Source organism: Hippoglossus stenolepis, chromosome 13, assembly GCF_022539355.2.
Source record: "Hippoglossus stenolepis isolate QCI-W04-F060 chromosome 13, HSTE1.2, whole genome shotgun sequence".
Taxonomy (NCBI): domain Eukaryota; kingdom Metazoa; phylum Chordata; class Actinopteri; order Pleuronectiformes; family Pleuronectidae; genus Hippoglossus; species Hippoglossus stenolepis.
Window position 1 is genome coordinate 19,329,023 of NC_061495.1, and position 15,969 is coordinate 19,344,991.

A 15,969-nucleotide genomic window follows, 5' to 3' on the forward strand; every position below is an offset into this window, starting at 1 on the left:
CCCATCAGAGCATTGAGAGACCTGCCAGCGGTCTGACTGCTGGTTGACCCAGACGCTCAATATTTGGCTTCAGACTTGTCTTTGTTGAATGGGCGAGTGTACGAATTAAAAAGGGTTGAACTTGGAAGTTCTGGTCTGAGTGATTGTCCCAGTGTGACCCTGCTGGCAAGTGCTACTTTAATGTAGCTTATTAAATAGTCAGTGGATATTTATAGCAAGTGTTTACAGCAGTATCACCAAGCGTTCCGGCATTTTAGGAAAATCTGGAAAAAGATTTCTGAATTTAGAGAAATTAATTATCAGGTTTTTTTTGAGTAATTCGGTGTGTATTGTGATAAATTGCATCCAGGTTTCAAGCACCTTCGAGAAGCTAGATTTGATTTACTTGTTGTTTTCCTAATATCACCCTTTCCCTCTTTTCATCCGTCCATTTACTTCTATCACCCTCCATCCATCTTTATGTGTCTCCCTCCGTTGTTTCCAGTGTCCCTCCAGAGTACCAGTCAGCCACCAGAGCTGTTCTGCCAGTCGTTTGATTCTGCCCAGTCCAATTATAGAGGTCCTTAATTGCTGAGGCTGTCAGCCTTCATCAGGAGAGCCATTCGTCATGTGGACTGGGCTGGACCGGACTGAGCAGTCTCTGTAGGTTTGGTGTGGGCTGTGCTGGACAGAGCCCGTTTATTTTAAAGTTGATTTTTTTTCTATTAAACCTGCGACTGTTGACAATAAGTTAAGAAAAAAATAATTAATATGCGTGTGATTAAGCTCATTTCAAGGAAACAACCATCATGAATTATTTTCTGAACATCGCCCAGAAAGCACTCTGCTAAGGCTCACACCCTATCTCAGCATGTTAAAGAAAGTGCTGGGAAAACAAATCCTGGATATGTTTCTCGGGTCACGTCACACCGCTCCACAAAATGTCATCGAAATCGGTTTTGTAGTTTTTGATTAATCCTGCAGACAGACAGACAGACACCAGAATGTCACTTTGTAGAGCACATACCTGAAATTGCACATACTCATAGATATCAGTCCCCCTAAATATAATAATTGTTTTTCCATTAACATCCATGGATTATTCCCTGGGACATACGGTGTGTTTTCACCAATGTTAAAGAAAGTGAATTCCTGGATCGGCCCTTTGTCTGCGTGGGCTCTTACCTGCCCTGTGTCCGATCCTTTCACCAAGTTTAATGGTTTTAATCGAAAGTCTTTATTTTGGTTGTTTAGTTCGGCCAAAACCCAAAGATATTCTGTTTCCTATCATATAGAACAAAGGTGGAATAATGTAATATTTGGCAAATTTGCTTGAAAAGTGACAAATTGACATCATTTACTTGCTATTGATGCTGCTGATAATTTGATATGATACATCATATATTGTGCAGAATGTGTTGTGTGAGTGAAAACCTCAGTCGCTGCCCTTCATCTCAGTGTAAAGTGCAGCAGTCTCTGGCCCTGATGTGTAATTTTCTGCAAAGTGGATCAGAATACCTCAGTGCTGTGTTTCCTCTGTTTGTGTGTGGTTTCTTCCTCCTCTCTCCATCTCATGTCCTCCTCTTCTCCCCTCGTCTAACAAACAGCATGAAGGAGGTTATAATTGGGAGGTCCAGAGCTCTGCCAGGTGGAACCACTTGAATACAGGCTCTCGCTCCCTCTCAAGATCTCTCTTGTATATTGTATCTCTACCACTCTTTCTCTTACTCTATACTGTTCTCTCTCTCTCTCTGTCTTACTTTCACTCCTCCATTACGCTCATGGCTAAGATGGAATTATTAACATCATACGACAAAGCTTTGTGACTGTATATAGTTTTTACTTTCTGCAAGATTCCGCACAGCTTCTCTTTCCCCGTTTCTCTGAGTCATCCACTGTCTATTCATGACCACACAACTCTACCCCCCTGCTGCCAAAACCCCCTACACTCAGTTCTTTAAGGAACTTGCCAAGCGTTGCCATTAAAAGGCGTTCACCTCCTTTACTGTCTTCCTCCTTCCTTCCCTCAGTTTCCTCTCCTCCTGTTTTCCGGTCTTCCCTCCAAGCCAAAGAGGATACTACTTTCTTGTGGTAATTTTAAAGTCGGTCTTAAAATTAAGTGGTGGAAGAAGGAATACTTTATAGGAATACCACATTATAGGAATACTTTGAAATCAAACAAAGACCTGTGTGTGTGTGTTAACCCTTACTTGCAAGTGCCTCAATCGCACCTTTGTGTGTGTCAGAGTGGCACCTCACAGAGGTTCGAACCTGACAGAGAGAGAGAGAGAGAGAGAGAGAGAGAGAGAGAGAGAGAGAGAGAGAGAGAGAGAGAGAGAGAGAGAGAGAGAGAGAGAGAGAGAGAGAGAGAGAGAGAGAGAGAGAGAGAGAGAGAGAGAGAGAGAGAGAGAGAGAGAGAGAGAGAGAGAGAGCTAAATGAGCCCGACCTGAACCCGACAGGCTCGACCCTAGTCCGATGTTATGCCTGATAGTGTGAAAAAGACAGTGTGTGTGTGTGTCTACAAACAATCGAGTGGTGTGCCACAATGTTGTCTTCTCTGTCCTGTTTTTCTTTGCCATGTCTATGCATCTTCTTACATAACTAGTTTTAAAAGTGTCTTGTACCACTTCTATGCAGATGATATACTATTATACATTTCTTTTTCCCCATCAAAATGTGATTTAACATGTTTAAATGTAATTGAAAATAGCATGACTGACAATTTACAGTCTAATGCTGTTGTTGTTCATCGTGTCATTTTTCCTCCCCTCTTCTTAAACCCTCACCCGTTTCCTCCTCTCTCCTCACCCTGCAGGTGATTGATGGAAAACTGGCTCCCTTCCTGTCTAAGGTGATCAAGTTTGCCAGCTCCCATGTTTTCAGCTGCAGTTTGTGTCGAGAGAAGGGCTTCATCTGCGAGCTCTGCCAAAACGTACAGGTCATCTACCCCTTCCAGGAGAACGCCACCAAGAGGTACAGACACCCAGATCACATTTCAATCAATTTTGACTAAAGTAATCTGGGCTGGAGGATTTTGGAATTTCTTTGATCTGACTTGTAAAAAGATAGACAAGACCAACAAGCATGTTTACATTCTTTCGGTGACGTTACTCGACTTATCCCACCTCAGGAGACATGATCCTGGTTATGTTACACAGCCGTCACTGACCATGTATAAGATTGTATTCATGTAAAGAAGCTACAGCTTGAGGAATGCCTCCTTTGCCTCTTTTCTGTTGGCCTTGATTGGTCATTTAACATGACATTTGCATCTTTTAAGCCTTGGAATCTAAAATCTACACTTCCTGAAGACTGAAATAATTTATCTTTTAAAGGTGCAACCTGAACATGAACCCACTTTGTACTGCGAGTGTGTTTTTATTCCACAGCCAACAGTAAAAAAAACTTTCCCAGTTTTTTACCTTTTTCAAGTATTTTTAACTAAAGTGTAACAAAAATTTTTTGCAGTTTGTGATGTCTATACTGAATCTGAGTCAGTTTGTGTCTTTATCCACCTTTTAAATATGCGTCATGTTCAGTCTACCTTCAGAAGCTTTTGGAAGTGTTCTCTAAAAGGCAGTGAGTTGTATCAAGAACATTTCTTTTTCTGAGAGTGTACAAAAAAGCTCTCATCATCATGCACTTTTTATTTTTCTCTGGAGAGTGACTGAATGTTCCCTTTCAGTAATAACCTACCAGTTGGGAGCAGTAGGAAAAGTCACAGAGGTGTGAGGACTCAAACTGATATACGACATTAGAAAGGACGAACATTGAGCTAGAGGCTCAATTCAGTTTGGTTCCTGGTTCTCGTGTCCAGTGTGTTTTTTTGTTTGTTCGTACATCCTCAGCACTTGAATGCTTGCTCTTGTCTTTCTTTCGCGAGGGCCAATTTAAGGGACAAACCTTGGGAGTTGACATGTTTTGGTCGTCCTGACTTCAAACACCTGCAGAGCATTTTAGTTTTATTTGACCAGGTTTTGAAATATCTGCCTCTGAGATTTCTGCCTTGATTGTGTATGTGGCACTTAAAGCATAAAAACAAACATGCTCTTCGGAAATGAAAATGTACTTTTCACAAACGTTGTCATGGTTACTTTGGATTATCAACAGATGACAGCGAGGTCAGTAACAACCGATGCTGTTTCAGGAAGCAGATTGTGCTGGTGATTTTCCTTTTTTCATTAAATTTTTTCCATGAGGCGAGAAGAGTTGCAGAATCATAATTCCATCAATTATACTGGTGTTGAGCTAAATATCTTATTCTGGTTTCATGCACGAAGTCCAGACATTCTCCTGAGATTTATCCAGAGGGGCTGTATGTGAGAACGTCTGGGTCAGTTGCTCTGGACATTTTCTGTCCAGTGTCTCCTGTCGGTACACTAGTAAAATGTCCATGTGAGAATACAGCAGGAAAATTCACAGCCAGCGAGGGAGCATGTTGCTGACATTTCTAACACACAACCAAATCTGTCTGTGTGGAGACACGAAGCTGGACAGAAGTAAGAAAGTAGATATTTGAGTCATCTTGTCGAGTTGACCCTTTAAGGTTTGGTGAAGGCATCATGTTACATGTGTGAGCAGCGTGACTGAGCCTGCTGCTTGTTAGTAACACCGAGGAGGTGGAGGGATTGTTTTAATGACACAGTCCAGAGCTTTGTCTTTGCCACCGATAGTCAGAGCGACAGAGAGCAGAGCGATAACAGCCGATCAGGACAGATTCTTAGAAGACTCTGAGCTGTGGAGGGAAACGTTGACACACACATACACACCTTCCTTGTTGAGTTGTGTTTTATGGCTCGTGGAGGAGGTGTTAAGTGTTAACTGATAACAGCTGAATCTACTGTACGAACTGGAACAGAGCTGTAAAGATTCACAGAGTCGAGCTCTGTTGATTGAGTCATTCACATGCAGACGGAACTGGAAATGTGGTATTAGTGGATTAATGAAAACAACAATTAAATGTGTAATGTCCTGTGTAATATTTGTTGTTTCTGTCAGTAATAGTAACTTAACCAGTACTGTGAAGCAAATTCAAAAGACACAAGATCTTTTTCGTCATGTGGTTTAAAAGAATAACAAGAAAAATATATATACTAAGACGGACTAAAAATAAATAAATCAGTGGCTAAAATAAGTTATAGAAGATAAAGAAATACAAAGTTACAAATATTTTTTAAACATGATGAACAAACTGAGAGAATAATATTAATAATGATTTCTATTTTATTTATTGTTGGTAGTTGTTAGTACTTGTGACTCGCTAACCTGTGTGATCGTGTTCTTGTGCGCTTGCAGATGCGACGGCTGCGGTGCCGTTTTCCACACCGAGTGTCGACAGAAAGCTCAGCCGTGTCCCCGCTGCGTTCGGCGAGAGCTGCACCACAAGAGGCCGTCCTCCTTCTGGTCGCCTGATGACGACAGCCCTGGGTGTTTTCACGTGCCTTACCAAGACACCTGAGACACACACACACACACACACACATACACACACAAAAGCGGTATCAATGGGCGCTGCTGGGCCATGACACCGGGACAAAGTCTCTGTGTTTGTGTGTTTCCAGGACAGTTTTGGTCAGAGGATGAGCTCTGAGAATCTGCTTTCGTCGTCAGGTTTGTGTTCATGTGTGTTTACCTGTCAACACACACCTGAGAGGAGCCCGCCTCGCTCCTCTGTAAAGAGCAGGGACATAACCAACTGAAGAACTGCTGCACCAGGCTTCACACACTGAGCTACTCGTGTTTTGTCGTTGAAAGTCTTCACAAAGGTCAACGTCATCCTCCACCATCGTCGTCCCTTCACCTCACCCAAGACCTTCCACTTATTTTTTTATTCCAGGGGTCAAAATGTGTAAAATCACAGCAGGTAAACTGGAGAATCTCAAACTGAGGGTTGAAACGTTCTGGTGGTTTATTCTAAACAGCATCTTCCACTTGCTCATAAAGTCACACTTAAGTTTTAGAATGTGGTGAAACATTTTCTGGTTCCAGCTTCAGGTGTAGAAGCTTTGCTGCCTTTTGTTTTGGGCTGTTGGTCAGAAAAAAGAAAATAAATATAAATGTCTCTCTCCTTGACCTCTGGGAGGAAGTGATGTTTATTTTTGTCTTTGTTTACAGACTCAATTATTACTTGAAGAAAAAAACTGATGAATCTGTAAAGGAAAAATAATCGTTAGTTGCAGCCCTGCTCACATTGAAGTGATGGTCCACCTGAAACTTTTTCAAAAACTGTAGCTTTAAAAAGTGGCTGTAAAATATTTGCAGGGAAACAGCAGCTGATGTCGACTCGGATTCTTGTCACTTATGACAATGGAATGAAACATTAAAGGGAATGTTCACATTTGTTCAAGTCTTTTCATTTACAATTTACAGCTGATTTCAATTTAAGTGATGATGGAAAAAAAGTCACCAGCCTTTTTATTCAAAAACACTTCCCACAGTTAAAGATTCTTCAGCAGTGACAGTCATATCAAGTGGGTTCATATTCCCAAGTTTTTTGTTTTTTTTTGTGTAAAATTCCAGTTTTGTGCTGCATCTCAGTGATGAAACAACGTAAAGGGAAACCAAAAAAAAAGGGAATTTTGTAAAAGAAAAACAACAAACTTTTTGTTTTATTCAGCCTGTTTTAATACACATTTTTAACTTGTGAATAAAAAAACTAAATGAACAGAAACTAGAATACAGCTTGATCAGCCACCTCTTAATATTCACATAACTGTAGAGCATAGACAGGTGGACATGGACATGGAATCTGTTCATGTCCTGTATGAACAGGAGGAATGAGGCATGTGAGTGTTTATAAGAGAGACTTGAAAACATGTGAACGTACCCTGGAATCAACATTAACTTTCAAGCAAAAATTTAGATTTTCTTTGTAGTATATTACAGTAAAATGTATATCTTTCAGTTGTGAACTGTTATGCGACTAGGAAGCAATTTGAAAAAGGTGATGAGCATTTCAACAGTTTTCTGAACTATTAGAGACCAAGTGATTTGTCTTCTTATTAAGGAAATTGTTCGATAGTCAAAATAACTGCTACAGTGATGATCATTATGCCAGAATCATGACATCGTCCCCTTTTCTATAACTAAATCCTGTCAGACTATGTGTTGCAGAATCACTCTCAAATACTTTACTCAGATGTGGGAAAGTTCATTATGCTGCAAAGATGGTGGTCAAACTTTTTCAACTTGAAATCTGTTGTAAAGAACTAAATGCAAACTGACGGCTGCTGCTGTTGGTAAAAAAGGAAAAATATGAGCACTCTCATAATAGTAATAACTATTTGTATAGCACTTTTCAATACAATTGACAATTGATACAATATGAAATTAACAAACAGAGTTAAGATAATAAAAGTCATAGACATCCTGCATTGACGTTCAAACCTCTGAGGAGATTCTTCGATCAGATCAGGGATCATTCAGGATTCAAGCAGAACCATTGTATTTGGATGTTTTAACTTATACGTTTGAATCGCTGTGATTATGTATTGAAATCGTTCTCTCTTCCTCTTTCATAATATCTCATCCTCTTCTCCCCAGACTTAATATCAGAGACAGTTATTTAACCTGTAGATGTGCAATGAAGGACGTTTGTTAACTCCCTCATTTTGACCAGTTTCTTTATGTAAATGTTCAATGTAAGGAGATTTTTAATTTTAAGAAGACTCTCAGTCTGAGCACATATTCTTCTCTCTAGCTGTAAAATACCAGAGGCAATAATCCACTGTAACTTCTCTCTCATTGTTGCCTTCCCCTCCTCCTCCTCCTCCTCCTCCTCTCTTCCTCTGTGATTCGTCCTCCTGTTGTGCTTTATTCATGCAGAATCTATCCAACGTGATAGCAGCTTTAGCTTTTAGTATTTCTATGCAACCTAGATGGCCTTTCTGACTCACTGCTTTCATACGTGTAAAGGTCTGGAAACACTTGTTCACGTTTTCTTGAGTTCTTGAAACAGCTGCATTTCCGTCCAATTTTAAGACAAAACTTACTGAAGTTTTAAAGATCTTAAGTGTTTTGATAAGATTCCTGAAAGACACAAAAACTAAACCACAAAAATGTACTTTAAGTATTACAGTCTAATGTTTTTGATAATTAGTGTATATTTAGTTTTTATTATGTCTCAACATTAAAATGAAATATTATCTTCTGAAGTTTTTCATCCAAAAATTTAAAATTACCCCTAAAAATGTCCAATCTCTACGATAAAAATGTGTTGTGTCCTAAGTCAAAAATGAAAAACCATTGGAAAAGAGAGAAATCTACGACTTTATTATTTTCAAAATCACAATTCTGCTCATAGCAAAAGGTGGATTTTTGCATCAACCAAAACTTTCAAACAGAAGGAAAATTTATGTAAGAATTTTTTTTCCAATCAAAAATTCTTTAGTCTTCGGCCTCAATATGAAAACTACAAACTTTTGGTACTTCAGCTTCATTGCACAGTGTGATTTCATTATGTTGTGTCCGAAGTCACTAATCTGCTCCCAGCTAAACATCGACCAGAAACTTTATTTTTAATTGCGGGCTTCATAAAATATCTGTGATTTTTAGCTTTAAAGTTTGATGATATTCCGGATGGAAATGTAGCTGCTTCTTCCTCCTGCTATTTGTTTTCTTTCATTTCAGTGTTCATTTTTTTCTCTTTCACTTCACTCTGAGGCTGATAATTTTTTTCATCTTTTTGAGCAATGAAACTCACTTTCTAATGGAATTCATTTGTGAATAAGCTGTTGTAAAAGTAAATCAGCACCACACTGAGTTACAGGTTTATGAGGAAATGTGTATTTCACTGATCAGACCCAAACAGTTATTCATGTTAATGAAGCATGTAGGAAACTGTAGATTGAAACGAAATAACCCTGTAGTTTAACATTTGGCAGGAAAAGTGCACTGATGTGTTGAATTTAATGTGATTTGTTTTTACCTTGGTTTGAAGCCTGCAGCCACGTCAGGTGAAGTGTTATTAAGTTATTGTTGCCTGCTGCATAAAAGAAAGTATTTTTGATATGTATTTTTTATTTGTTGCTGTATTTGATTTGTGTAATATGGAGGCCAACAGGTGTCAAGATGTATTTTAATCTCATTTCTTATTTGTGCGCACAGATTAGAGTTCTGCTCAGACCTGCTTCTGCCAAATTTGAAACCCAAACTGTAAAGTTTTGTGTCATTCAGTATAAACTCCCACTGAAGCAGGCGATTGGCCAGTCTGGAAAAAACAACAACCTCAAGTCTGAAGCTTTCCAAAACAAAGCAGCCACATCGGTGGATCTGGTTCAGTTTGCAGGACAAAACTAAGAGTTTAACTGTAAAATAAGTTTAAGGGAAGGTAAACAGTATTTAACTTTTATATGAATTTCTCTTTATACTCTCCAAATGAAGCAGTTTACATGATGTGGAAACACTTGGTTACAAACTTGTGTGTTAAACCTCATTTTATTTTACTTCAGCATTGTTGTTGTACTCTGACGAGAGCAGGAATTTACTAATTTGTGTGTACAAATGACCACAAACAGACATAACTGTGTAGTGCACCTTTCTGTAGCTACAGCGGTTCACTTCACTTTTAAAACTTAAATGGATTAAATTGATTCATCTTATTTGTTGAATGCAGTGTGTGTCTGTCGATCCAGACGACTTGAACGTGCAGGTTTGTGTTAAGTTAAAGTTTTTTGTACGTCTCTCTTATGTCTTTCATTTCCCTCTGTTTCATAAATGTGATTGTGTTTGTTTTGTATGATATGTTACAGCTGTTTTCATTTTTCCATGTTCATTTCATCATGAGAACAGGACGGAACTGTTTATGTTGCAGGCACATTATGATCATCGCAGTATTTTTTACTTGATGCTTGGAGAAGAATATATTGTACAGTATTTAAGCAGAGTAACTGGACTGAAACTCTTCTCTACTTTGCACAATTTAAGTTATTATTCTTGTTTTTTATATCATTGTTTCTTTTCATTGCAGAAAAACTCTTATGCAAGAACAGGGAGTCGATTATTTAATTTAATCTTCCTCTTGTCTGGTTTTGTTCAAATTTGTTTGCTATAGCCACTGATGCCAATAAAGACAAAGTTCGTAAAAGTGAACATGTTTGAAACCTTTGTAGAGAAACCTTTGTATTGTTTGCCAATTTTTTTGCAGGTGTATTTTAATTAAAAGGTTACGGGCTAAATAATAAGCGCTGATGTTTGCTTGCATCGTTGCACTAACAGCGATAGCTAGAAACACAAGCCATGTACAATATGAGAACTTAAAATGCAAAAGAAAAAGTAAACTGGTAACAGGTAAACTGGAAAAAACACCTTAACTTTTAAAACCACTCTTAAAACCATAGGTTCAATTTAAAGATGGATGTGACTGCTCCTCAAAAGTGAAGCCAAAACATCTGGTGGCTGGCTGCAGTATAGGTCTTTAACCCCGCCTCCTCCATGTTAGCAGGTAGGACATGGGCCAATCTAAATCTAATCTAATCAATGTTCTCAAAGATGTTTTCTGTCATTTAAGTGTGAATTTTTCTGATACGTGTGGTTTTAATTAGTTATTTGACGACATTAAAACAGGGTTAAAAATCGTGATTGAGAGACTGACTCACGATTGGTCAAGGGCCTGTATCAGTGGCTACACACGGATTCACACCACGACCACTACCGCGCAGACTCTGGCTCCAAATAACATAAAAAGCCCAAGATGGCGGTGCCCGAATCGAGGATAGTTTGGCTTCAAATTTAATCAGTGGCAGGAAGTGGAGATGTTATATAGACTATGGTTAGAACACGCTGGTTTAGTGCTTCTTGAACACCTCCTAAAGGATTCTGAATCCAGGACTTATATAATGTAATAGATTACATCGTTGTAGAAGTTCTTTTACTCAATATAGCTCAGACCACATATGACATGATGTTCCTCAACAGATGTTTTTCCAGTTGTCCTTGAATTTCAGTGTTTGTTTGCAATTCTCTCAACAATTTCCATAATTCTCTTGAAAACTGGATAAAGACTGTGTGAAATGATCCAAACCTCCACAACAGCCACTGAACGGACCTTGTGACGAGTCTGTTTTCTCAACCGCTGGTTTCGAGGTCAAGAAAGAACTTCCAAACGAGTTCACCTGCCTGAGTGAATCTGCATATTGTCTGCGCGAGCAGGAATCTCATAGGCTGACTCATTTGCCTGTGATGTATGTCGAGCTTTGGGCAAATTGAAGCTGAGTGTCGACCGCGCTTAATTGTCATCGCCAATTAGTGCATTGTGGGACGCCCACAATGGATCAACTGTAGCGAGTAGAACGGAGTCCTTTGTGCTTCTCCAGTGGCCCGCGGGCCAGTCAAGACTCATTTAAGGCCCGAACAACGACGGAGCAGAAATGCCAATGAAAATGAAAACAAAAGACAGTTTAAGGAGGAAAAGAGGACGGAGGGAAGAAAAAGAGGAGGAGGAGGAGGGAGGTGGACAATGGTCACAGAGGAGGGAAGGACCGGGCCTCTCCCAACATGAGGAGAGTGTATGACTTTGACACACACACACACACACACACACACACACACACACACACACACACACACACGGTGCCCCTCCACCCCGACGTTTAGCGAGCTGCTACACAAAAGCTGGCTGGGCCCCAGTGTTCCCAGTGACCTGGTTGTTCAGGGGCTCGTTTGGCCGTGTCGGAGCTTTCAGCAGGTCTGAGCAGAGCAGATTATCTCTGTGCTTTTGTCAGTGTTAAAGGGTACAACCACTGTTTTTCTACTCAAATAACCATTAAAATGTGTTTTTCCATCAAATGTCATAAAGCATTAAACAACTTGGTTTCACCGAAAAAAAAAGAAAACAGTATAACATTTTGGGGGGGGGGAGTTTTAAATACTTTTAAATACTAAAATCATAAATCCAGATTCTTTCCAGAAAAATCCCAACAACCTAAAGAACAAAGTCAGATGAGTTGCCAACCAAACTCCCTGTAATTTTCTGCATCTTTAAAGAAAGTCAGTCATTTTCATTTTGTTTCAGATGTATGTTCTGTAAAGTCTCTCTACATGTAGTTTTATTACCTCCACTTAGGAGGTTACGTTTTATTGATGTTTGTCAGCAGGATTATGCAAAAGCCTGCAGAATAGATTTTATTGAAATCTAGTGAACGGATTTGGTGTATCCTCCAGAAAAGGACAAATACAATTTTGGTGCAGATCTGCATCAGGTGCATTTTTTGATTTTCCACCTTTTCCTGGGAAATAATTCATGGAACTTGATGGAGAAAATCAGGCCCATTGAGGGGACAGTATCTATGAGTGTGAGCAGTTTAGTGCAGTTTGGTTGAAGTTAAATGGACTGTTGGGCCTCGGTGGAGGTTTGTGATCTACGTATTAATACGGATGCAGCCTCAGCATCAGGGCTCCGGAACGTTTGTGAAGTATTAAGTAACATATAATGGGAAAGGTTGATAAATGGTTCTTCAGTTTAGTTCCTGAGTACACGTTTGTTACACATATGTTACACGTAGGTTACACGTCACCACTGGATTTTTTTTTAGACTGAAGATGCAGAGATGAAACGTGTTAAAACAAATCTGTGTCTATTGACTCGATTCACTCAGGTAAGCTTTGTGTCCAGTGTGAACTCACCTTCAGGTTATTTACTAACCCATGATGTAACTTTACTACAGAACTGTTTTGTTTCTTACAAATTACTCTTATGGTTGTTTTCTTTCACCCGCCCACTCTGCCTCGTTCACGAAAAGCAGCATGTGGCGACTCGGAGCTTGTTTGACTGAGGTGATTCGTCATCGTGAGCAAACATCACTCCTGCTTTTGTTGTCAGAGCTACGGTGTTGTTGTGTAGTTCAGCCTCCTCACTGCAATCTGAGTGGATGGAATCCAGAGGGTAAAACAGAGAAATGTCTAAAACAGCAATGCATGCTGGGGAAACAAAAACCCAAACCTATGATTTACAGTGAACAAGGTTGTTCAGGATCATTGTTGCTGCAGGTGGAGGATTTGTGTCCTGTGCATTTTGTTTTGTGTTTCCAAACATCATCATTTCTGACCTATACATTAAAAAGCTGCTGTTCCTCTCTGTGAAGACTTTAATAGACTTTTGTGTTCAGGTCTTTTTCAAATGGCCATTCGACAAAACCAAAGTGTTGGAGCTAAGGTTAACGTGCAATGGTTAAGGTAACAGACCGAGTAAGTCAGTGTGTCAATCAGTGAACACAGAAGTGCAGATTTGAGTGTGTGTGTGTGTGTGTGTGTGTGTGTGTGTGTGTGTGTGTGTGTGTGTGTGTGTGTGTGTGTGTGTGTGTGTGTGTGTGTGTGTGCCCGTAGTTGCCTCATCAGCCTGTGATTCAGGTCACGTCTCCTTGCGTTCTTGCTCAAGTCCAAGTCAAACAGGCCGGGCACCTGCATGGGAAAATCACTGTAAGTAATTACATATATTTATGTGTGTTTGTGTGTATGTGGACTTAGGACATTGATGCCAGCCAGGCTTTACACATGAACTCTTCACTGTTTGCTTTCATTTATCAAAGTCACCTGAATGGAGGTGAATCAGACCACGAGAGACTTGTCTTAGCTGATATGTTGAGCACACACACACACCTTCCCTACTACCACCCACACACACACACACACACACACCTTCCCTACTACCACCCACACACACACACACACACACCTTCCCTACTACCACCCACACACACGTTTCTACTTCTATCTCATTGAGGACTCTCACTGGCATAATGCATTCTCTAGCCCCTTACCCTAACCATCCAAACCTAATTCTAACCCTAACCCTAAAACCAAGTCTTAACCCTCCAACAGCCCTTTGAAGAAGTGAGGACCGGCCAAAATGTCCACACTCTTTAGGGTCTATGCTTAAAATGGTTATCACTAAGATATAAGAACAGGAACACACACACACACACACACACCTGCACTTCTACCACACACACAGACACACACAACCACACACACCCTATGAGACCTTTGTCCCTCAGTGAGCATTGTGACCTTTGTCCGATGTTGGAAATGACTCCATGTGTGCAGAAAGAGAAAAAGCAGAGTCCTAAGATCACCAGAGCTTTTCAGTGATTTTGATTTTGTTGTTTTCCGAAGTTACCTCAAACTTCCCCCTCTGCTTCTATTCACTTTGTCTCCACACACACTGGTGCATGTTGGAAATTGAAGTTGACTGGATATTGAACAACAATACTTTTATTTTTATTAATGGATAAAATGTGTCTGTTGCTCTGAACACTGAAATATTGAAGGTTGATATGAAAAGTCTGATCATGTTTGTCCTCTTGTTTACATTCTGTGTTTGATTAAATGTGTCCTGATTGAAATAAATAAAACTATTCACACTTCAGACTGTATTTTGTTACTTTTTTTTACCATAGTTCTTGAGCCCCTGCTTGTGTTCAGACATCATAAATACATATTTTAAATATAATTGTTTTTCCTTGCATCAACTCAGGCGTCATTATATGAAATGTGCTCGCTGACGATGTCTTTGTAAACTCTAATAACGTTTTCTGCACACATCTTATATGCACAGTGTTTTATATGTTGCATTAAATGTATCAGAGCATCATTTACTGTTAATAATGATCTGTCCTGGATTCACCTTCAGTGTAAACACAACCAACCACAAACACACTTAGTGCAGGTGTTAAACTGAGATTACAGTGTGTGTTTGTGTGTGTGTGTGTGTGTGTGTGTGTGTGTGTGTAAATCATATATTAATGTTCCTTTATACCTGCTCCTGAACATGTGTCATGACCGGACATGAAATATTAGCTGGTTCTCATCGGAAAGACACGTGCGATTTGAGTTTAGAAGGAAAACAGAAAGAAAACAGAACTGACCAACAGATAATGTAAAATGTTTATATGAGACATGTTGGTAGTGAAGAAGAAACGAGTGAGCATCAAAGAAAATCCATGAAATTAAGAATAAATCATGTAGGTATGAAATAAAACATGCGAGTATGAGCAAATATGTTATTACTGTAGATATTGACACTGTGATCAAGTTTAAATTGGTGTGCGTGCGTGTGTGTGTGTGTGTGTGTGAGTGGGTGGAGAGACCTGATCCATCATCTAATACCTTCAAGCTCATCTGGTAAACTCCAACCTCCTGATGCAGGAAGTCATAAATACAACTCAGTGATGCGTTCACGGGCAGTTGGTGACGATCGTTCTCTGAAATCATAAGCAGATTCACTGAGGAAAGATAATCAGAAAATTTACATTTTCACCAAAATATATTCATGACTAACAAATCCAGATTAGTGTGAAGAGTTTTTTAAGATTACATTAAGATATTGAAAATGTATCATGTGTAATCTGATGATGAAGGAATTAAGTACATTTTTTAAAGAAAAAATCGAAAAGATTAAACTAAAATAGAAATTCTGATATTTCACAACAAAAAGTGTGTGCTAAATTCAAATGATACATAATTGTATTGGTGTATTACTGATCATATATTATGTCCACACATGTTATTGTTGTTGACAGGCTGAGTTGGAGAAAATTCTGATTGATAATTTGGAAACTCTGAGTTAAATCATTTGGTTCCATGAGGTTGATTTGCTGAAAATAAACAGAAACAAATGTTAACAATTAATAAAAGCTTAATAATTGGGTAACTGTCAAAATAATGCTTTTTGATCTTACATCTATTTTAATCTTGTTTATCTTTGTACTTCTTAAATAGTTTCTTATTGTTTTTACTTCAGTTTTTCATTTTTAACTTGGAAAAAAACCTTGTAACTGTTTTAAAAGGTGCTGAATGAATAAAGTTTATTATTACTATATGGTGTTTTATTGTGTTATTGTTTTAGTGGATGTTTGTAAGTCGCACGTCTGTATCTTGTGTTTTTGGTCTAAATTGCCTTCAGGATTAATAAAGTTGCATTGAATCTTTTTGAATCATATTGTAATTTTAATGGAAAAACCGTCAGTTTGTTTAATTTTAAATCCCCCTCTTCC

General features: G+C 39.0%; 1 protein-coding gene across 2 annotated transcripts in view; it reads left to right on the plus strand.

The window, feature by feature from the left end:
* Positions 1-10,069, plus strand: part of plekhm3 (pleckstrin homology domain containing, family M, member 3) — a 34,771-nt gene extending 24,702 nt beyond the window's left edge. For both annotated transcript variants that reach the window (XM_035174664.2, XM_035174665.2), the window contains exons 7-8: positions 2,796-2,953; positions 5,276-10,069. In XM_035174664.2, coding sequence (XP_035030555.1) covers positions 2,796-2,953; positions 5,276-5,438 — 321 coding nt within the window. In that variant the 3' untranslated portion in view covers positions 5,439-10,069. The remainder of the gene's footprint in view (positions 1-2,795; positions 2,954-5,275) is intronic.
* The last annotated feature ends 5,900 nt before the right edge of the window (positions 10,070-15,969 follow it).